The sequence below is a fragment of the Paramisgurnus dabryanus genome, chromosome 24 (assembly GCF_030506205.2).
Source record: "Paramisgurnus dabryanus chromosome 24, PD_genome_1.1, whole genome shotgun sequence".
NCBI lineage: Eukaryota > Metazoa > Chordata > Actinopteri > Cypriniformes > Cobitidae > Paramisgurnus > Paramisgurnus dabryanus.
The window spans coordinates 30027783-30050798 of NC_133360.1; the positions used below are offsets into that span (position 1 = coordinate 30027783).

Sequence of the window (23016 nt, forward strand, 5' to 3'; positions counted from 1 at the left end):
TGATAATCTTTGTTGTACACATCCTCGTTTTAAACTAAAGACTGAATTAATTTCCTCTTCTTTCTCTATAAGATTAGCAGTAAATAAATTCATGTTTGTCCTAATCTTTATATCTGATCTGATCACAGTCTGCAGTGTTTCAGTCAGGATCACACATATAACGTTAGTACAGAACTTAACGATATATTGTCATTTAAAATACTCGTGCACACCTCATGTGAAAGTGTACTGAAATATTACCACTTGTTTAAATAATGATAAAGAGTGAAAGTATAATTATTACCAATGCTTGTATGTGGATTTATTTTCCTGCTCTGCTCGCTGCTGTCAGTCCGTCTCTTCTTCTTCTTCTTGAGTTTTAATGGCGGTTGGCAAACAACTTTTGGTTTCATTACCGTAACCTAGTGATCAGGAGTGTGGGTCAGGATCTATCAATCTATATTCTTTCTTTTATATAATCCTGTATCTTTTAAATAGCCTATGTAGGAAAATGTTACAAATATTTTTGAATGTGCGTAAAAGAGACAGGCAGTAATTATTTATTTGATTTCTTAAAGGCTGGACTAAACTGTAAGACAAAGTTAGAACAGAAGGTGGCAGTAATGCAACAAATTGGATGCAAGCTGCCTTTAACAAGAAGATGAAGAAGAAGAGTCGAACAAAAGTAGTCGAACTTTTATTTTGAAATCAGAATTGATGACGCACTATTAACGCGCGATTGACAGGACGCAAACATAACGTTAATGCTGAGTTTTATGAAGTGCCAGATTTTTCTTAACAGTTAAAAAGAATGTTATTACTCGCTGCTGCTATGTTGAAATGGTCGCTATAGGTAGGTTTTCGGTATCGTTTGTCAGTAATGTGTAAACGGTTTGCACTTGATGGCTACACATGATAAAAGTTGTGATGTCTTTATTGCTTGCATGACAACAGCAGCCGTCCGTACTGAATCTACCAGCAGGACAAGAAGTTAAAAGTCTGTGGTTCAGTGTTGTAATTCAGTCATTTTAAATCCAGTTTTTAGCTTTCACGTTGTCTATCATGGCATCAAATGACTTGCTGGTAGAGAGAGACAAAATCCAAAGGGAGATTTTTGCTCTTGAGAATTCTCTGCGGTCAGACGGAGGAAACATCACAGACCTGCTGTCACTCGATTCTAGTAGCGGTAAGTCACAGAGATTAACTTATGTGTTAAATTACCTGACATTTTAATTACACCGTTACACTAAAATTGTGTATGCAGTAATATAGAGTTTTCTGAAACGGTTTATTTCAGACTGTTCTTTATTAACACGATAACATTTTAAGGTAACACTTTACAAAAAGGTTGTATTTGTTAACATTAATACAGTTCGTGAAAAAAACAAGTTACCAATTTTAATTAAAATAAATGCATTGGTAAAGGCTGAAATTAAGCATGAACTAAAATTAATAAATTGTACAATTATTGTTGAAATGTTAGTTTATGTTGGTTAATCCTTTAACTAATGTAAACTACTATGGTAGGGAAGGCAATTTAAGAGAGGCTAGCCATAGTTTTAAAAGATTTCATCCTAGCTTTACAAAAGCCATGCCTCCTCCAAAACACATGAACTGGCTTTTAGCTATTTCTTGGTCCAGACATCTCATCTTTAGTGTACAAATGCAAGACGTCACATTATGCTGTTTAGTTTGTTTAGTTTTGTAAGGAATGGATATGGAAATGTGCAGATGTGAATGTGTGTTGTTTGTAAGGTTTTACGATTTGTCACTGATTACACAAGAGCACATATTACAATAAGTTAAAAGTGCCCATAGTTACTAAATGACCATTATTAGTGTTCAAAATAGGCATCACTTTGACACTTACCACTGCGTTCTAAAACCCTCAGACCCCAGGGGGTTAAACGAGATTTAAAAAATTATTCTGGAATACTAACGGTTAAATATTTAACTGGTAATCGTTACATCTTAATAGTGGAAATATGGATTGCCGTAAAAACTTGTCTTTGGGAGAGAAGCGTTTTCTGTTAATTGAGAAACTGTCAGTGGAGGGGAAAGAGTTAAATAGAGACTGACTGTAAACATGCAGAAGTAGTATTCAAAAACAGTGCACTATAGACAGTGGAAAAGCTAGGGCTGTGCAAAAAATTGATAAAGCGAACTATCGTGGTACTTATTTCCACGTTACCGTATCGGTATTTCAATCTCTACTATCGATATTTGGTAAATATAACCATTGTTGTTTGTATTTATACTGTAACATGAATTTTTTTTATGACAGATGATGAATCTGTTGACAGTGGACCTGCAGTTGATGAAGCGGTGAGAATCTAGAAATATCACCCATTAGATGTTACCTTTTTTATTGTTTCTAACTTCTGATTGCTTCTAAATTCAAGGTGCACGATGATCTAGAGACAGAGCGCCAACGGATTCAGAGAGAGATCGAGGAATTAGAGAATACACTTGGTGTTAATGCAGAACTGTTTGATATTGAGGCAGGTAAGTCATTTTTGGTTAATTATTTAGTTTATTTGAATTGCCGATGCTGACAATGAGAAAGAGATGTAGCATATATAAAATTCTGATGAATGAAAGAAAATGAATATTTATTATGCACAATATTTACAAATTCAATTTAATTTATTCAGTTTTAAATTTTTCAAAAAATTGATCAATACAGAGTCCAAGTCAGATACTCGTATATTTCTGTTGGTGTAGTTCAAGTACATTAAGGAACACATTATGATATCGGTGAGGAACATTTGTGTTGTTTTCCTGCTTAAAATAAGGAACTAACATTATCAATAAACATATTTGTTATATTTAATTATGTATTTAAAAACTGCAAGGCAACATTGGACCACAAAGACAGATTGAAACCTTGGACTTTTTTCTGAATTATCATGGATAATTTGTCTTATTTCTTCCTGTTAAGGAGAGAGTGAACACGACAGTGATTTTGTAAGTTACACCTTCATTTCTTTGATGTGTGTATGCGTTTCACATTTAAAACCGTAATATGAATATATTGTTTTGTCCTCCTCAGAGCAATGAGGACAGAGTTGAATTGAATCTTCCTCAAAATATAGACACTTGCCTACAAATGAATTTGGTCTATCAGGAGGTGCTTAAAGAAAAACTATCTGAGCTGGAGAAGCTTCTGAGAGACAACCAGCAGCAGCAGGTGAAGAACAAACACATCTAGACTGTGGTTTATTTAAACTGAGACGTAATGAAATAATAATAAGAAGAAGTCCTTGAAGAAGATCACATCTCAGTGCCCGGGCCGTTAATGAAATAAAGTTTATCTCCACAGAAAGAGATTGAATGTCAGTTGTCTGGTCCAACCAGCTGTAGCTCTTCTTCGCCTGGAGGAATCCCTATTCAGAAACTATTTCTTGGATATTTCATGAAGCCTTATTTCAAAGACAAACTCACTGGTTTGGTATGTAACAATAAGACTGGAAAACATAAACATGTCTGCTAGGAGAAGAACTGTTGGTGAAGTAAAGTGACATCTAAGAAATAATTACTGGTTATTTATCTGTTTGCGTCAAGGGACCTCCATCAAATGATGAAACCAAAGAGAGGTTGAGTCATGGCACCAGACCCATTTGTGAGGTGAAAATAAGGAGATGTATGTTTTGAGAGATCATGTACTTCAAATCACTATTCATTAACGTAATGATTTTTGATTCAAATAAAGTTGATCTTTGTGGTTTTGTCTTTCAGGGGAGGTTTGGCAGAAGGCTTTGCTGACCAATGCTGTGGCCACAGACACTATGAAACAAATGCTAAAGCCCAAACTTTCCAAGTTAGTTCTGGTGGAAGAAAACAAAACAAAAAAAAAACCTAAATATATGGACATTTAGATGATTTCCTCTTAATACTATTAAAACAGGATTATACTTGTATAATGTATGTGTTAGGATTTTTTAAATTTTAAAAGCAATGGTGTTTTGGCTGTTTTCATAGGCTGGACTACCTGAGTGGCAAAATGTCTAAAGCTAATGATGAGGAAAAAGAGGAGATGAAAAAACAAATAGATTTAATACAACAAGATATTGCAGAGATTAGGTAAGGACTCGTCTCAGAGGAACATCTTTATCAAAAGTGTAACGTGTAATTGATCAAACTCGCATTTATACCTTAGTGCAATGAGAGAAGAACAGCTGCTGGGTGATCGCAATGACGACCACGACTGGGAGAAAATATCCAACGTTGATGTAAGTGACACAAATACTTAATTCACATTTGATACTGCTCAATACAATTTGGCAATTTTCACAAAAAACTTTTTGTTTAATAGTTTGAAGGTTTGCGCCATGCTGAGGATTTGAAAAGATTCTGGCAAAACTACTTGCACCCCTCCATTAACAAGACCGTATGGAAACAAGAGGAAATTGATCAGCTGAGAGAAGTTGTACAAGAATACAACTGTTGTCATTGGGATGAAATTGCAGAGGCTCTTGGGGTAAAGCCGACCAAATGCATGCATGCACCTTTCATAATGCTTGCTGGGCAATAAAACATTTATACTAAACTATGTATAAGGATGAAACTCTCACTCATATGATAATAGAACATATATGGCTGTCATGATTATAAGATTTACCTGACAATTAACTGTATAATAAAATGTAATTGGCCCCAGTACATACTGCAGCTTAATTCAGTTATTGCTTCACCTTTTAGGGGCGGTTTCCCAGACAGGGTTTAGTTAGGGCTTAGTTATATAAAGAGATTTAAGTAAAGTTATTGCTGTTTAAAACACACTTGGCATCACACACATGATTTTATGGTAAAATGAAAATTCTCCGCGTCAGTCCACGAGCTTTTAAACCATAAACAAAGCACTGTCACTATAATTGAGCGTGAGCAGCGCAGCAAAAATAGAACCGACCCGAAACGATCGCAGCACTGCTGCTTCAGTGCCACTCCTGCTACGCAAGCATACGCTTCTCACGTGCATGCTCTAACTTGTTAACATTGGCGCTGAAAAAAACACGCGTTCTGTTAACGTCTAACGAATTGTTGGATAGTGTTTCATGAAGCTTTAATAAAGCGAATATACTTGTTTGTTGATCACCTTTTTATATTTTTAGAAAATATTATAAAATGCAAAACAATTGAAAAAAAAAATGGTTTATGAACGACCCATCACTTACAGTTGTCTAGTTATTAAAGGAACAGTATGTAAGAAATTTATATCAATTAATCATAAAATGGCCCTGATATGTCACTAGACATTAAGAAATCATTTTATATACTAATATCACTCACAACAGTGGTCTGGTCAGGATATTGTCATTTAAAAAGTGGAGTTGTAGCCCTCAACTGATGTTTATGTTGTCATTTTGTGTATTGGCCACCAGCTGTGTGATTGCAGTACCAGTTTTAGCCACAATCCTACATACTGTTCCTTTAAAAAAAAATGTGAGTTTTGAGAAAATACGTTTTTTTTTTTCTGTTGTAAGGGACTCTGTGGTGCACTTTAAAAGACCAAAATAATGCGAGCAGGACACTTTAACCAATTTAAATGCGGTTGTTACCGCCCAAACCTTGCTTTGTGAATGGGGCCATTGTCCTTTTTCAAGCTTTGATAATTCTCAAGGACTTGTCATACATGGTTTTTCTGTGCATCTTTCTTTAACTAATTGTCACAAATAATTGGGATTATTTAATTTACTCCATTGTAAATTATCTTTGCAGATAAAAAAGCTTATAACTTAAAAGCTTATAATTTATGTATTCTACGAGTAATTTATTCTGACAAGAAAATATACTGCAGAGCAAAAAGTGGATGTAGGGTTGTTGCAGATACTACACATCCCCATGTTTTTTTTTTATATAATTTTGTTTATCTGAAATAATCATAACAAAGTAACTACATAATTGTCACAGCCCTAATAACATTTGTTAAATTTTTCTTTGATCCCTAGACCAAGAGAACAGCTTTCATGTGTTTCCAGACTTATCAACGCTACATTTCAAAGACTTTCAGAAGGAGAGAGTGGACTACAGAGGAAGACGAGATCCTGAGAGAACTTGTGAACAAAATGAGAGTCGGCAACTTCATTCCTTACATGCAGAGTGAGTCTCATCTAGTGGTGTTGTATAGAAACAGTAAATAATGACAATAGTTTTTATTTTTGGGTGCACTATCACTTTAAGTAGAAAATTTTATTACTTCACTACTGTCCACCTCTGCTCCAGTCACTGTTTACTTTCCTTTTTTGAATAAAGTTAAGGTTCAATTGTTTGGTTAACGACCTTACGGTATTTTCCAGACTATAAGATGCTCCGGAGTATAAGTGGCATCAATCAAAAATGCGTCGTGAAGACGAAAAACATTTATTTAGAAATGTATTTCACAAAATCCAAGACGTAGAACAGAAATTTAGTCTAGAAGGGGCAAGTTATTTAACTAAGCAATAGCAGACAGAACAGCAGGGTGAATAGATGTCAATACATTAACGTAACATTATTAGTTATTTAAATGATACAAAAAAGCATACAGAAACTTACCTGGAAGGCTGAATAGGCCGAATGAACAGAACAAGACAATGCGCATGAAGTTCGCAGGCTCGTCATTCCACATCACTGAATTCATTGAATTACATAAATACAGGAGCAGCGTATAGCGGATGTCTCTTAATGATGTCTCTTGGTTCATATATGTCAAAATTAATTCACACTGATTTACAAGTCGCGCCTGACAAGAAGTTGATAGACAAACTATGAAAAAAATTGCGACTTCTAGTCTAGAAAATATGGTGTATATTCAGTGATCCTCCACCAAGTAAAAAATTCTTGCAGTGTTGAATTAATTCTGCCAACAAACCAGTATTTCTGAATGGCTTGGATTAAGCGGATTTGATGTATTTGATAACCTGGCTTATTCTACGTGCTTTTCCATGTGAACACTTTATATACAGGTCTGTAAGCAGAAAGTGATTGTTTGAGAATCAGATTATGGTTAGTGACCAATTACAGTTAAGAGAATTCATTTTGTGCTTGCGAAAAATTGTTTATTGTGGTTGTTGATAGTAGTAAATCAAAGTAATTTAACCCATTCTCAGAGATTTTCTAGGGAGGAGAAAACTAAGATACAATAACATTTTAAATTGACAGACATCATTTACTTTGGATTTTTGGTATTTGTAAATTTTATCTTGCATTTTGGAAAGCGTAAATCGTGGTATTTTTGATTTCCGTAGTGTCGTACTTCATGATGGGTCGTGATGCATCACAACTATCATACCGCTGGACCTCTACTCTCGATCCATCTATAAAGAAAGGCCCTTGGTCAAAGGAAGAAGACCAGGTATAAAGTAGCATCTTTTTGGGTAGTTCTACTCTAATTTAAAGCTACTAAGTTAAAAAGTGAATTAATAATATCTTCCCATTTGCCTAATGTCTTCGATAGAAGACAAAATTATATTTTTTTCAGAAGTTGTTTGAATCTCATAAACATGTCTTTTTGCATTTTAATGTGTCAGAATTAGGGATGTGATGAGTAATGGCGTTTCCCATTAAAAATATCGGTCTGAAATCGATTCTAAATCGCAAGGCTCTGATTCTGCGTTTCACGCATAGCGTGTACTTTTCATGAAATACCTGAAACAATTTGAGTAACGGCAATACAAATACGCTTATAGACATTTCCTGGAATAGCGTTTGTAATGGTACTTCTTATGTGCAAATGTAGTTTCTGCACAAGAGCGCCCTCTGGCTTTTGGATGTGCCGGCATTTTACCGTAATTCATTTAAATTCATTTATTGAGAAAATGAGCATTTGCACCATTAATCGTCCCAGCCCTAGCCACAGCCTAAACCACAATTTCACAACTTTAGTAAACTTCTCTTGTTATCAGTTGTTGAGGAATGCTGTCGCTAAGTACGGCGCCAAAGAATGGGGGAAAATCAGAGCGGAAGTGCCAGGCAGGACAGACGGCGCTTGTCGTGACAGGTATGGCTCTTTTTAACTTAAAATAATACATTGATTACTTTTTTTTTTTGGAAAAATATCGCCACCTTGAAAAGTTTTGTCTGCATTCTGAGTAGTTTTCAGCTACTCCGCTTCAAAGTTTTTGCATTCAATATAGCAAAAACAATTTGGGGGAACAATCTCTTTTATATATAATTATGACAGAGACCCTTAATCTATTCCAAATATAAAATATTAAAATTCTTTTAGATTTGTAAATGTTTTTTTTTTTTTTAAGAAGACGTCATCTGCAGATAAAACCTTTTAATTCTAAAATCACTTTCTGCTTAGATTATAAAGTTATATATGGCATAACATTCATTGAATTCATTTAATATCAAATTTTCATTCACATCATATTTAAGAAACACAAACAGTTTACTTATGATTTGGTTTTAAAACATAAAATTAGTATTGGCATTTGCCTTTAAAGCTTAATATTTAAATTTAAGACTATAACCTGCAAAAAAATCCAACCGTTTCTGCATAGTTATTTTATAAAGTTAACTAAGTACAAGTACACAGGACGGATTAAGTTTAAATATAACATTCCTGGTACAAAGCAAATGGACTACAAAGCTGAAATATATAAAAACAAGTATGTGTGAGAAAGAAAGCTGATCCTGATTGGTCCTCTTGTGTGCATTCAAAGTGTTGATTTGATCACACTTATAAAACCAAGTTAGAGTTTGACTTTGTAGATAGAAATCAAAAAAGGTTTTATGTACACAAAATTTACACTGCTTGTAATAAACATCACAAAGTTAATAAGTCACAGAATAAGAATATATGAATAACTTAAATTTGACTAAAATGTCAGCTAGAACAGTTTATTATTCCAAGATGACCATAAAAACATCTATAGACACTGTATGTCTAAGAAGGCTATGTAAAATAAAAATAAATCAGTGGAAAAAGTAATAGACATATTTTAAACGGTTCATTTAATTGTTTTGAAATGTAGTTAAATAAAACAATACATTTTAAATGAAACCATTAATACTGCATACATATTTAAAATGGTTTATTTAATTTATGTTCTAAAACATAAATAAATAAAACAATAAAAAGGTACATTAATAAATCATTTTCAATGCAAGTTTAAATCGCATTTTATTAAAGCATTTGCAATTTTTTGTCTTTGTTTGTCAGTTGCTTTTCTCTGTTTTGTCAATTCAGTTGAAAAATGCCATTGGACAGTAGGGCTGCACGATAAATTGCATGTGATAGTCATGGGCATTTCGTCAGTAAAGCCGGTTCCTTGATTATTAGTAAATCTACATGAACTGCTTTCAGATGGAGCAGCATTTACTACACAAAGCTAGTTTACTCATTCACTGACAAGCTGGGCCATGTTGCATACAAATCACAGACGATATGTCAGAAAACTGCAACTTGACTTTTGTCTTGGTTACAAATAAAGTTCATATTTACAGATGAACTGTGTTTGTATGTCCATTAGGTAACAGTGACAAATGCATGGAAGCGCTGTTTTAATCTCATTCATTCATGAGCTGCTGTATGGTGGTGATTTGAATGTTTAATGAGCGAAAAGAGCAGACGCCAGTTCACTCGTCTGCATTTCAACTGTGAAAGCTAAAGCAGGAGCATGCATGTGTATGTGCATTCATACGTGATGTGTGATGTGCTGAAGCAAAGATGACAATTGACGTCGAATAGTGGTGCAACAATGAAGAAATGGTGCAAAACGCAACGTTAGAGATCTTTCTGTTGTAAGAAGTCTGAGACTATTGTGGAACAAATAAGACTGTAGTAATGCACGGGAAACATTACTTGGGCCATTCAGTAATTCAAATCTTTGATTTATCTCAGGTATCTTGATTGTCTTCAGGCGAATGTCAAAAAGGGTGCTTGGAGCAGAGAGGAGGTGGAGCTACTAAAAGAAAAAGTTGAGAAATATGGCGTTGGTAAGTTGTAAGTGTTTTGTTGGGAAGGTGTTTTACGCTGGCCTGTCTACACTGTTACAACATCCTATCAGCTTGAAGAAGTCCTGTTTGTATCTTTTATTATTACACTTCAGACATTTTTATATTTGGTTATTTTATTTTGTTAAGTAATAAAATAACTTCATTGCATTGCAGTTTTTGGTCCTATAAAAATGTCTTAAATAGCACATGCTGCTAAAGTCATAATTTTGATACTCAGATTCTGCAAAAAACAATCAAGTAACATTTAGTTTTAGACTAAATTTTGTATGGATTTGTATTTAAAGATCATCCTGAGGTGACGTTCAGCTCTGTTTCTCTTTCTCTTGTTTTAAACCTTAGGCAAGTGGACAAAAATTGCTTCAGAGATCCCAAACCGTGTTGATGCCCAGTGCCTGAACAAGTGGAAGCAACTAACCCAACCTGTAGGCTCATTACATTACATTGATATATATATAATAGGGCTGGAGCTATAGTTTATTTTGCCGTATGGAATAGATGATTGATTTCTAGGGCCTGCGCTTTTATCAAAATAAACTCTTAGAGCAGCTCTGGAGATTAGGTTTATATGTTCACCTACTCGTATAATAAAGCCATGAGTGTCACACGTGTAGTATTTATGCCTGGTATGACCGTATATTACGTTACCGTGAAATAAAATGTCAGACATTACCGATTTTTCTATTCCAGCTATACAGTGGAATGTAAATGTAAGTGGGCGTGGCTAACTCTGTCCTCCCGCATTTTAGACTGAGTGTGACGGAGAAACGTGTAAAATAATTCACTCATAACAAGTTATTTGTGTAATTTCATAATGAACACCGGTGAATCCACCACAGGTCTCTCTCTTTCTCTCTCTCTCTCTCTCTCTCTCTCTCTCTCTCTCTCTCTCTCTCTCGCGCGCTCTCTCTATCTCTCTCTCTCTCTCTATCTCTGTGCTTATACAGCAGCGGGTCTCTCGTGTAAGGTCTCTCGAGGCACGCACAAGAAGCTACTTCTCTACATGAAAAAAGCTCTTCTCGCACATAACGCTAATAGGTGTAAAGGTTTCTCAACTTTAATCAAGCTAAGACAAAACTCGCATTTATGTCAGTGACACGTGCGCTACTGGAGTGATGTAGTTTGACGCACTATTTGCTTATAGTACAAACATCTTTGATGTTTAAGTCTAACAGACAGTAAAGAGCAACAAGATTTTAAAACCAACTCCGTGGTCATCACATCATAGTCCCTGTAATATTTATAATATCTATATCTAGAGATCTGTCTCTCATATACGGTTTGTGCATACATTCATACCTGTTCATTTGGCATATTGCCTACTCATATTGCCAACTTTTTTTAATAGTCCATAAAATTAATAACTCAATTAAAAACAAGTTTTTGTCTATCAAGACTTAATCTGTTGTTATACCACGGGTCTGTTGAACCCTTTATTCTGATCCATATTATTTTTCTGTAAACCACACACCTAACCTTTTAAATGTCTTAAAAATAGACACCAGACCAATGTTTGTGGTAACTGAGGTAAAAGAGGAATAATTGATTCTGGTCCTTTGAATTATTTAAAAATAATGCACACCTGCGCTTTAACTCAGCTTCATGTTGTGCCGCATTAACACCTTGGTGGGCATTATTATTTAATTTAATGGCCTGTCATCAGTTATTCCTTACTTATCTGCTGGCTAATTTCACTTCAACACTAACTTTAACTTACCCATATTTTAAAACTGTGGTCAGTATTTAGTTAAAAGCTATAGTGATTGACAAATTTCTATAATTTAAAAACAATATAAAATGAAAAACGTATATACTATGAAATATATCATTACCGTGAAATAAAATGACTGTGAAATAAATTTTTGGTCATACCGCCCACCCCTAGTAGTATGTTAAAACGCAAAACTTGTTCACTGAATAGACACACAGCACACGCAGATGACACATTTTAAAAAGCAGACTTTAATCCATAACCCAACTAAGGCATCAATTCTGCTGTGGAAATTTAAGGCTTTAAATATATGAACTCAATGCAGGGAGGAAACAAGATTGAAGGGCAAAAATAGTGAAGTAGTGTTGATCCATTGATTATCATAACCACACACACACACACACACACACACACACACACACACACACACACACACACACACACACACACACACACACACATGCAGTGATAAAGTATTGTGCGTCAGTAATAATGTTGTGTGGGGAAACACAGTAATCCCTCTGTAATTTAAGGGACTAAACCTCCAGTACAAAAAAATCTAGACTCATTATTTGCCTCAATGATTTTTTGTATTCAAATTACTAGAGAAATGGTTAGAGCCCAACAATAAAATAATCAACACTTTGTTGTTGTTTTTTTGTTTAGAATCTAGGCAATAGCAGAAAAAGGAAACGAGTTCGAAAAGTGAAGTTAGTAGTTAAACCAGAAACAAAGAGACGAAAGGTGACACAGAAAAAAAGTAAAGATCTTGAAATCACTTCAAGCTCCGAGGATGAAAAGAAGGTGAAAGTTGAATATATGGATAGTGATGCTGAAGCAGAAGTCCCTTCAGATGAGGATCTACCAGAGGAAACACAAGTCAAGGACTACATACAGCCAGACATAAAGGATTGGATTCCTTTAAATACAAATCCATCGGTTTGTCCTGTAGGAACTGTTAGGACTATATGGGTGAGTCTGTCCACCAATGTGGATGATATAAAGGAACCTAATAAACCAACTACCAGTGGCCGCAATCGATCACAGAACAGCATCTGTCCTCCAGTCAAGCCCAGTCCGGTCCGCAACACCAGTTTAGACCATTTTGGAAACGTGGAGAGAACTTACGTGGGGATTGATACTAACGTCTTGCTAAACCCGGTATGATTTGTTTTATTCCACTTTTAAGTTAAATTAGTGCCAGCTATATGTTATTGTACTAATACTGAATCTTATTTTATAAATGTAGGCTGACAATGAGAAAACCTTGATTAAGGTGCCTGTGAATGATGTTAAACACTTAATGCAGTGGAAGGCAACACCTGTAAATAAGAAGGTATAGTATGTTTATCACAGGATGATCACTGATATAATATTAAAATATGAGACATTACATTATAATTATAAAGGGACAAACACAGAAAAGTGCAGATGAAAGTGAGGTACATTGGTGGTTTTCCAGACATGGCTTAAAGCGCACCTATTCCTAAAACAGTGTTATTTTGTGCATTTAGTATAATACATTGTGTTCCCATGATTTATGGTAATAAACTCGTTATTTTCAATATACCGTACATTTTTGTAGCTCCAGATTTCACTCTCTTCTTGAAATGCACGGATTTGAAAATCTCTGTGTCCCTGATTGGCCAGCTAATCTGTATGTTGTGATTGGCCTGAAAACCTCGTCAGCCAGAAATGTGAAGCTCCTTACCGTGTTTGAAAGATTTGTGCACGATGCAACAAGAAAACTGTCGTATACAATTCATGTGTTTATTGTAGTGAAAGAAAAGAGATTTACGTTGGAGACTATCCTTTTTTTTTTTTGCATATCATTTACTAATACACACTTAGACGCCAAAGGAAATGTAAAATCTTTATATATCACTTTTAATATATATATAAAACGTTTATTTATATCTTTGTTCTACCTCATTGTAAGAAAAAATTATGTGGATGTAGAAAATCTTTAGTTTATTGTACTAAATAAACATTGACAAAGCACATCATACTTTGGGTCCAGCGGAGTAAGATTGAACCCTGAGCAAAGTCAGTCTTAACACTTTATACCGTTTCAAACCTGTTTACCCACTCCTAATGCTAATAAGGTATCTCTTTTAAACGTAAACCAAACTGTGTGTAAAAAACCCATGTCTTTTATTATCATAGACCCTCTTTGACCCGTGTTGGTTCTCAAATTCTCACCTTGGCTCCCATACTACTATTAAGAAATATCACTTCAGGTTATATTATTAGTATATTGATTAAACTGAGATTAACTCTATGATTATTAAGCCTTTTAGAGGGATGAGCTTGATTTAACAGCTGAGTTGGAGTTGAATCTGTGTCAAGGCGTGGTAATGGCACAGTGGATAAGACACACGCCTTTTGTGTGAGAGACCTGGGTTTGAATCCACTGTGACACACCATTGTGTCCATGAGCAAGACACTTAACCCATAGTTGATCCAGAGGCGTGCGATCTCTGACATATATAGCAATTTTAATGAATAAATGTAAATGTAAGGCAGACTTTAAATTCTTACACTCATTGTTCTTCATACTGTAATATTAATGCTATACTTATTTTCATGGTCTAAAGGACAAAAGGAAATTTCCAGAAGATAAGAAGAAAAGAAGACGAGCCCAGAACTGTTCCAGCATTAACTGTGAGCTGCTTAAAGCGATCACCCCATGGATTGGTAATGTGATACTGCCTGTGGAAGCAAATAAAAAGAAGCTTTGTGAAGGTACAGACCATCGTTCAGTTCATTTATCACAAACTTGATCATTTTTATTTATGACCTGAAACTGGACAATTACACAGAATTTAAATAACCATCATTCACAAAGTTATTTTGTTTTTTTATATTATTAGGAATTCATTTTTCTTTGTTTAAAAGTTGCCAGTTGTCTCCTTTTCTACTGCAATTTACAGAAAAAAGGGTCACTGCATTTTAGGCATAAAATCAATCGTTTGATGTTATTTTCATGTTATTTTTCCAGCTCTGTTTAGCACATAATTCACATAATTTCTGTGAGAATCAGTTTATACCTTTTGTCATATTATATTTCTATATGTATATCATTTTACAGCTGATATCATTGGAACAAAAGCAGCCGAGATCCTTCTCCAGAAGACACCAGTGTTTTCATTTTTCATCAAAGTAAATCTAAACTCTTTTGTTGTCTTTTTTGTCTCCTTGTAATTGTGATTGTTCATGTTGAGTTTTATATGGCTGTGTTGTCTCTAAACAGGTTCTCCACATTGATGCAGAGGGTTGCAAGAATGTCATTAAAGTTCGACAAAAGAGAAGACTGCGGGTATTTCTCTAAAAATAATGTTTTAAGCACAGATGTATTTTTAATCAAGCATTGTAAAATCACCTCCATGTTAATCTAAGTTTCTTGCCATAGAAGACAAAATTTTGTAAATTTCTTCATTGTTTTAAATGTGATTATTTCATTGGTCTAAACTTTTCACTCCATCCTGCTAACAGTTTTTTCCATTTTTATTTTTTCCAGATGCCAGGGTCTGAATCCAAACCCAAAACAGGTATTTTAGGTTACACTTTTCCTTGTTATATTTTTATATGCATATTTTTTTTAAATTGTTTTAAATTTAAACTTCATAGAAAACCTTAAGAACTTTCTGACAAAATATACACTTGTTTTTAAAGAGAAATATTTTTTTGTATGTTTAGTTCTTCCTAACACAGTGTTAGCGACACTTCAGGAGCGAAAATGTATGAAAAATGGGAGCAAGGAACATGCAGGACTTCTTCAACATCCACCGTCTTTGCCTTCTGTTCGCCCTCAGGAGATGACAACACCTGCTTCGATTTATCCCAGCTCGATTGTCATCGCGCAGCCAAACATGCAGGGGACCGAGCAGCCTTTACTGCTTAATGGACAAAAAATATCTGTATTACCAAAGTCGCCACCGCAAGCTATTCTTCTGCCATTAATACAGTTGGCAGCACCAGTGCAACCTGTCGCAACCACAACCTCCAGATCGCCGAAACGAGTGATCCAACGTCAATGTAAACCCACAAAAAAAGCACAAGCCTTAATGGAAGAAGCTAAAGCTAAAAGTTGTAAAAAGGAGGCACTGCAACAAGTCTGGTCCAATAAGAGTACTGGGCTTTCTACTGTTAAATTCCAGACACAGCCGGTTAATTGGATTTTCACTCCTGGAACGTCGATACAGGTGACTGAAATGCTTTCTGCTAACTTACCAGGCAACCAGATGTTGATCGTGCCAAAAAACTCCCCCATAAATGCCAGCACTCTTCCAGGCACATTAACCAATCTATGTCTAAACCCATTACCTAACCCCTGTATCAATTCCCCTTTCCTAAAGCCTTCTTCCTCCATAAACATTACCTCTGCAGGCATCCAGACACCTCTTACTAATACCTCAGTGGAAAACAAAACTATGCATAGCAGTGCCCTTCAGATGTCACCCCAAGCTTCTGTCTCTGTGCACCACAAAGATTTGATTGTACATAATGAAGTCCTTGGGCCAACGGTCTCTTCAAATGACTCTGGTGTAGATCTGCCGCCTTCATCCTCTTCTAAAGGAACCGTTTTAGGACACCATCTATCATCAACCTTACCCAGCTACTCTTCTGCTGCCACAAATGTTTTTAGTCTTGTGCCTTCGCCATCTGACTTGAATGTACCAAGTTTGGTTAGTGCACCAGTTGTGTCAAAGCCTCAAGTTCTTTCTGAAAGTATCTGTGCTCCTACAACTGTTCAACAGTCAGCTGTCATTCAACAGCAGTCTACTTCTCTTCACCATGTATCTCAATCAACAGTGCCTCAAGTTGGAAAACCAAGTGAACCATCAATCTCTAATCCTGATCTTCCCTCTGATACTTTGAGCTTGGATACAAACTTATTATTTTTTGATCCTCAATCTGAAGTAAATGACTGGATGAATGGAAACGGTGGAATTTCACTGCCACATCTAGAGATCACTTTGCCTTACCTCCCACCATCTGCTGCCAGTGTCAAAAAACTGACTTCATTGCTCAAGGCTAAACAATCTCTGCTTACAGCTGCAGCACATATCTTACCGCACGACTACCAGAATGGCAAAGGAGAGAAAGAACAAGAAGAGGCCATTCGCAAACTGATTTCAGAAAGGTTTGCCACAAATCCAGCATACCTGTGGTTAAAAGCTCGATTCTTGTCATGCTTTACTTTACCTGCCCTTTTAGCCACCATAAACCCATACAAGGATTGGGAATTGCCCGATTCACTTCTACGTAACGATGATCGAGTTGTGGACAAGCATGTGGGAGAAAATAATGAGGCACCAGCTGCAGTAAGTTAACACTTTAAATGACGATTCTTCTAAAAAAAAATAACATTTTGTCACTATTTACTCACGCCTGCACATTTACTGTAAAAAAAAAGATTTTTTTGGTTCAACCTAAAAAAAATATTTGTTTGTGCTGCCTTAAAAAAAATCTATTTAAGTCAAAAAACTGAGATTTTTTAATTAAATTAACTCAAAATTGTAAGTTTAATTGAAATTGAATTTTTAGGAAGAATGAACACTTACTTTTTTAGGTTGAACAAACAAATCGTTTTGTTACAGTGTTCATACCCCTTTTGGCTTTCTTTTTCTTGGGATCCAAAGCAGGGAATTTTCAAAAACTGTTGTTTTGGGACAGATGTGGCTATTGTGCGTCAGGATCCTGTCATTTCACTTGATGTAATAACATGACTGGGATAAGGAAGATAAGTAAAGTTACCAGGATTAAGTTCAGTCCAGATGCGTAACAACGACAACAGGCGTGCTTCCTCAACCTCCTCAAATATATAATACAACAGTAATTAAAAAAACTTAGATCTCCACACATGGACATTCAATTCGTAACACATCTCCACTCCTTATCATCATGAAACAAAGTTTTATTATCGTATATATTTCACTTTGCATTCACAGTATACTCTAAAACACAATAAAAACATGCAATAGTTTTAAAACAATCTTTTATTGGAGTGCCTTTTTATAGTGTACAAATGTTTTTTTACCAACAGCCATTCATTTTACCTATAGTCATGATGTAGTGTTTAAGATTTTTACTTCTACATTGCTTACAATTGGAGTGAATTGTGACCGTTTCTTTGTTATTAAATGGTTTAATTCCATTACAACTTACTCAGCTTAACTCATGTGCCGCCAGCCTTTTTCACAAAACCCATTCCGGGAAAAAAATTCTTCTAAAAATATATAAACATACAAATATATCAAATGAAAAGAACAGACTTTCTGCTTTCAATCAAACAAACAAAACAGGAAAAGCGTTTCATTCTATCTTTATTTTTTTCTCTTCTTTTACATATGGATATTTTTTTTAAAAGCTAAAATATTTGCATTTTTGTGAAGGAATTTTGTTAGATATCAGATTCAGAGCGATTATCAGAACATACACAGAGTTTAAAATTAGTAAATAAAGTTTTGACTTCAGTTTTTTATAAATGGGTAAGTGTGCCGTCTAGTGGATAATCAAAGAATTACAGATAACCATAAGAACTCATCAGGAACGCGTTTTTTATGCAAATGTTTTCTTTTAATTGACGAGATAACTCATCAATGGCGGGGATAACCATGGAATACCTAAGTTTTTTTTAGGTCAAGTAGTAATAATAAACACATTAATTCAGCTCCTGCGCATGTGCACAGTTTAGCAAACGACTCCATATACAGACCCTTCCCCGGAGAGTTTTTATCCATTGATGATTGATTCTTTTAACTGTGCTCAATCTTGTTTTCCAATATCTTTGATTACGGTAAATAATAACTAAATTATAAGGCAATTTGCATTTTTTTGTAAACTATTACTTTAAAACTTTAAAAGTACACTTAAAACTTACATTTAAATAAATCCATGCATCATATTATGTAAATTTATACAACAGGTCTGTTGAATGCTTTATTCTGATGACAATACCACCTTTGGTGTGCATTATTTTCGAATTAATTCATTGGACTGTCGTCATTTTTTTCTTACTTACACTTAAGAAACTTTAATTCCAAGACTTACACAAAATAATACATTTCAATTTTTAAACAAAAAATACAATGTTTTGGCTCAGAAGAAAAAAAAGAGGAAGTGTGAGTAAATAATGGTGTATTTTCAATGTTTTGGTTAATCAACTTTTAACATTAAAGAAACTTACCCCTGGTTTCACAAACAAGGGTTTAGCCTGTAGTCCTAAACTAAGACACATGTTTGGGCTGTCTCAAATGAAAATGGCTTATTTTAAGATCTGTCAGTGCAAGTTAGTGTCACCAAATCAGTGGCGTAGCGTCTGGGCATGCAGGGTATGCACGTGCAAATGGGCCCGGGCCAATAGGGGCAGGGACGTGCACAGGGGGGTTGCTCAGGTTGCCCTGGCAACTGCCCATATGCCCTTCTCGACTCAAGTTGCCCTTCCGAGGTGGAATTTTTTTTACTTTTACTTCGTTTACATTGTGCAGCGTTCCTTCGTTACTGTATTTTAATTAATTACGAAATATATATTTTATTTTTAAATTGCTGTCTCGTGTTTCTGAGGCATTCGCGAATTAATGAGTCGTTTGAGTCGATTCCTTACAAAGTGTTGCAAATAAATGAGTCTTTTGAATCGATTCTTTACAAAGCAAATGGGCCAAACGTTTTGAATTGGTTCGCGAATCAGTTTGAATAAATTGTTCAGATCGCTGCAAACACGGAATCGTCTGATGCTGTTTTACTCGTAGCCTAAGTAGAAACACGCAGAATATAAACAGTTTTGGGTGACGTGGATATGAATTTACCAATCTTTTAACTAAAAGCAAAACTTCACACATGTACCCGCCATTACATACACGCAACCTGTTCGTCGTCAGACACAGTTAAACGCGTGCAACCTCCAGAAGCATTGTAGCACAGACTGAAGAAAATCCATTGATGATTGACGTCTGATTCGCTGTATACTGTACTGATGTAAGTGATTCTCACAACACACACGTGACATGACAACGTAAACATGAGTTTTGTTTAAAATCATTTTTATGTAAGTGGAAACTGTCAATGTCCTCAGACCATCTTAGGAGATTTCTAACTTTATACATATGCAAAACTGTTGTCAGTTTACTTGTCTGATATTTCAGCTATAAGCTACATCAACATTGAGACTAGAGTTAATTTGTAATGCTTGTCTATTCTGTGTTTGTATTCTTTTTTCTGTACTGTTTGTGTATGTTGCAGTTTTACACATACTGTATAAGTGCCCTTCATCCTCTGTTTGCTGTGGAGTCAAGAAATGTCTAAACATTAAAAGATGAACAATATACAAAAGTACAGAATCTGTCACATTTTTTTTTTTAATGGGCACTGAGCTGTGTCCTGATTGGTTACACATGAAAAGCATAAAATGTGTAGGATCAGTTTGATTCACTTATGTGCATTTGTGTACAACACACATAAGTCAGCATTTAATCCTGTTGTTCTTTGTTGTTAAAGCATGTATGTGTTGAAACATAAACAAAGGTTAATAAAATGTGACATTCTAAACTTCTGACATACTGATATTTATCTTACCAATATCTGGTCTCCACAGCAAAAAGAAAAATCTTGTCTTTACAGTTCTGATACTTATGGAGGGCACTGTATTGTGTGTGTGTGTGTGTGTGTGTGTGTGTGTGTGCGCATGCATGTATGTATACCTAGATTTATTTTTTCATGAGTAACTAGTAACTCGCTACTTGAGTATTATTTTCATTGCATACTTTTTACTTCTACTTGAGTAATTATTTCTTTACTCACTTGTACTTTTACTTAAGTAAAGTTACTGACTACTCTTTCCACCTCTGTTAAAATCTTCATAAACCCATGCTGAGTTTGCCATGTTAGCCTAAATAATCAGACAGATAGCAGCTAGCTATCATAGCTTGCAGACAAGCAGCCGAGGCTACTATTTTTTTGGTAGGCATTAGGCAAACATGTTTGGTGATTTTAATAAAGACCCTGTTATTCTCAGTACTTCATATAGGCCGTACGTTTTTTTTTCAGGGGGGTGCCCTTTTTTTTAGGACAGAGCAACTGCCCCAAAAAATTCTTGTGCACGTCCCTGAATAGGGGGCCCGGCCCTGGGCCCGCCCCAGCTTTTCATTAAATTTTTTTTCAATTAAATTTTTTTTGGCAGCAATGAATATATTTTTGTATGCATATCATGTGTAGTGATTTCTTATTTCTCCGTAATGTCTAATTTCTACGTCATTTCTTGTTTGCGTTTATTATTATTTTTGCACTCCGCGGCTGCCATAGACTACTTCGCCATAATTTTTTTACATGACACCGTGCCAAAAAAGACAAGAAAACACAGTGTGAGAGGTTACTACAGTATAGCGGCTATCTACATGAACATTATACCCAGCAAGCAATTTGGGCTAAAACCAGGCTAAATTTGGGCTGTCAGTGAAAATCTAATAGACGTCTACCATAGCCCAAGAGTAGACAATATGTATAAGTTTAAAACAAATGAAAGCAAACACCTTGAACACCTGTTGACTTTGCCTACATGTTGGAATATCATACATCTTCAAGTTTTTTTGGCAAAAATGGCATGTAACCAAATTCAAGGCTATTTAGGGTAGAAGTGGGTTACTCATAGCCGGTCTATATCGGGTCTATAGTTAGCCGTCATTTCAACGTCTTGGTTTTTGCTTGCTGGGTAAGGATGGACAAATATAAACATAAAAGTGGGGTCTCAAATAGAAGGCGGAGAAGTTAGTCACGAGTCAAAAACTACCCAAAACATTTAGTTTTTCTTTATTTAAATCTACCCTTTAAAGTAAAAAGTAAAGTAAAAATATTTGACTACCTTATTAAAAGTATATGTTGTTAACAGACCTACGCGCCACAGTTAACAGTGCCAACAGGCAAGGTTGGGGGGGCTTTGGCTTAAGGGGGACCGTACATTTTTTTTGCATATTGGCCTGGGACTCACTTGCTACGCCACTGCACCAAATTGTCTGAAGATACACACTAGCAACACACTTCTTTTTCTAAGGCATGTTAATAAAAGATGCTTAAACATCTTAATTAAGTCCTAATCCTGGCTGTAGCCAAGCCTTGTCTGTGAAACCAAGCCTTAGTTTTGTTTCTTGTTTGTTTGGTTTATTTTTGTGTTTGTTTTTTTCTCTTTCAGAAGAATGATCTGACTTCAAATGAAACTGAAGCTTTGGAAACATAATTCTCAGGAATCTATACAAACAGGCAAATGTTCAAAAGGTTGATCACTTCTTCAGCCTTAATGCTAGGGTAATTGTTAGGATTAAAGCAAAGTTGTGTAATGCTTTTAACATTTCTTTTCCTAGTTATCAGAGACCAATTAGAAGCATGTTTTGTTAGGGAAATTAAAAATATGTTCTGGCTATTCTGACTCAAGAAAAAATAGGGTCATGGTTTTGTACATACTGTAATCACATTAAATGGTTTTTAAATTGTGTTAAAGTTTTTGCTCCTGTTATGTTTTGTTTTTAAATAAAAGGATTTTATTTTGAATGATTGCTGTGCTTTTGTATTATATGATCATGATGTTGTTTCCCATACAGAGCTTAAGCTTAGTGCCAGACTAAATGCATGTTTAAACTGTCTGATTGAAAACATCTTGCACTGGCAAATCCCCCAAAACAACATGACAATAAATATTTTAATTATAAAGCATATTATTCGGTAACACAAAAAATGTTCTTCATTAACATAATTGTGTTCTCTACCTTTCACAAATAATTATTTTAACTTATTTTTTATTATTGCCTTTTTTTGCTGAAAATCGCATATTTGTAAAATGTGCTGCTATGTCTGAGTGCATTATATGTTGTTATTTAAACAGAGTAAAAAATATCTTCTAATAGTCATATAAATGAATAAATGTCTAAGTTTGATTTTTTTTAATAAACACATCAGTGATTACCTTTCTTATGGCTACCAGGTTAACAGTTTTCTCTATTTTTCTATTTACCACACAGAGGTAGTTTTCCACACAAAAAAAGACATTTTCATTCTTAAAATATACATCCTTAATGTCTAATCATGTATGATTAATTAAAAATTAGCTTGGGCATCGTGGCTTCTCTTTGCTATGGTTTTGACCGTTTCAAATGGTTATGGTAATAAGATTTTTTTTTTTAAATATTCAAAATTGTGGTAAATTGTCAGGAAAAAGTTTGAAATGTATGCCTTTAAACATATCAGACTGTGTTTTAATGAATAAAAAGAATAAAAAAAATCATGTTTGACATCTTAAAACCAAGATTTAATGAGAATCACCCGTCTGTATGTTTATGTTCACTGGAAACCAAAAGTTTACAAGTGTGACAGTTTATTGTGAAATTAAGGGACAT

At 35.0% G+C, this 23016-nt stretch overlaps 1 protein-coding gene across 3 annotated transcripts; it reads left to right on the top strand.

Annotated features, from left to right (window-relative positions):
• Positions 1 to 710: 710 nt before the first annotated feature.
• Positions 711 to 22590, top strand: LOC135741188 (snRNA-activating protein complex subunit 4-like). Of its 3 annotated transcripts, XM_065259863.2 has the most exons (25): positions 711 to 832; positions 1018 to 1165; positions 2264 to 2304; positions 2382 to 2484; positions 2921 to 2946; positions 3032 to 3169; positions 3302 to 3430; positions 3544 to 3622; positions 3718 to 3799; positions 3961 to 4062; positions 4139 to 4211; positions 4295 to 4459; positions 5928 to 6078; positions 7206 to 7312; positions 7863 to 7957; positions 9809 to 9903; positions 10264 to 10346; positions 12299 to 12793; positions 12882 to 12968; positions 14230 to 14377; positions 14724 to 14794; positions 14886 to 14951; positions 15153 to 15183; positions 15332 to 16959; positions 17236 to 21811. In XM_065259863.2, the coding sequence occupies exons 2-25, from the start codon at positions 1042 to 1044 to the stop codon at positions 17362 to 17364; spliced, it is 4248 nt and encodes a 1415-aa protein (XP_065115935.1). In that variant the 5' UTR covers positions 711 to 832; positions 1018 to 1041; the 3' UTR covers positions 17365 to 21811. The 3 variants fall into 3 exon arrangements, with proteins under 3 accessions (XP_065115935.1, XP_065115936.1, XP_065115937.1); XM_065259864.2 differs by lacking the exon at positions 17236 to 21811 and adding an exon at positions 21819 to 22590 and having other exon boundaries at positions 746 to 1165; XM_065259865.2 differs by lacking the exons at positions 711 to 832; positions 1018 to 1165; positions 2264 to 2304; ... (1 more) ...; positions 2921 to 2946; positions 3032 to 3169 and having other exon boundaries at positions 3378 to 3430; positions 3544 to 3606.
• The last annotated feature ends 426 nt before the right edge of the window (positions 22591 to 23016 follow it).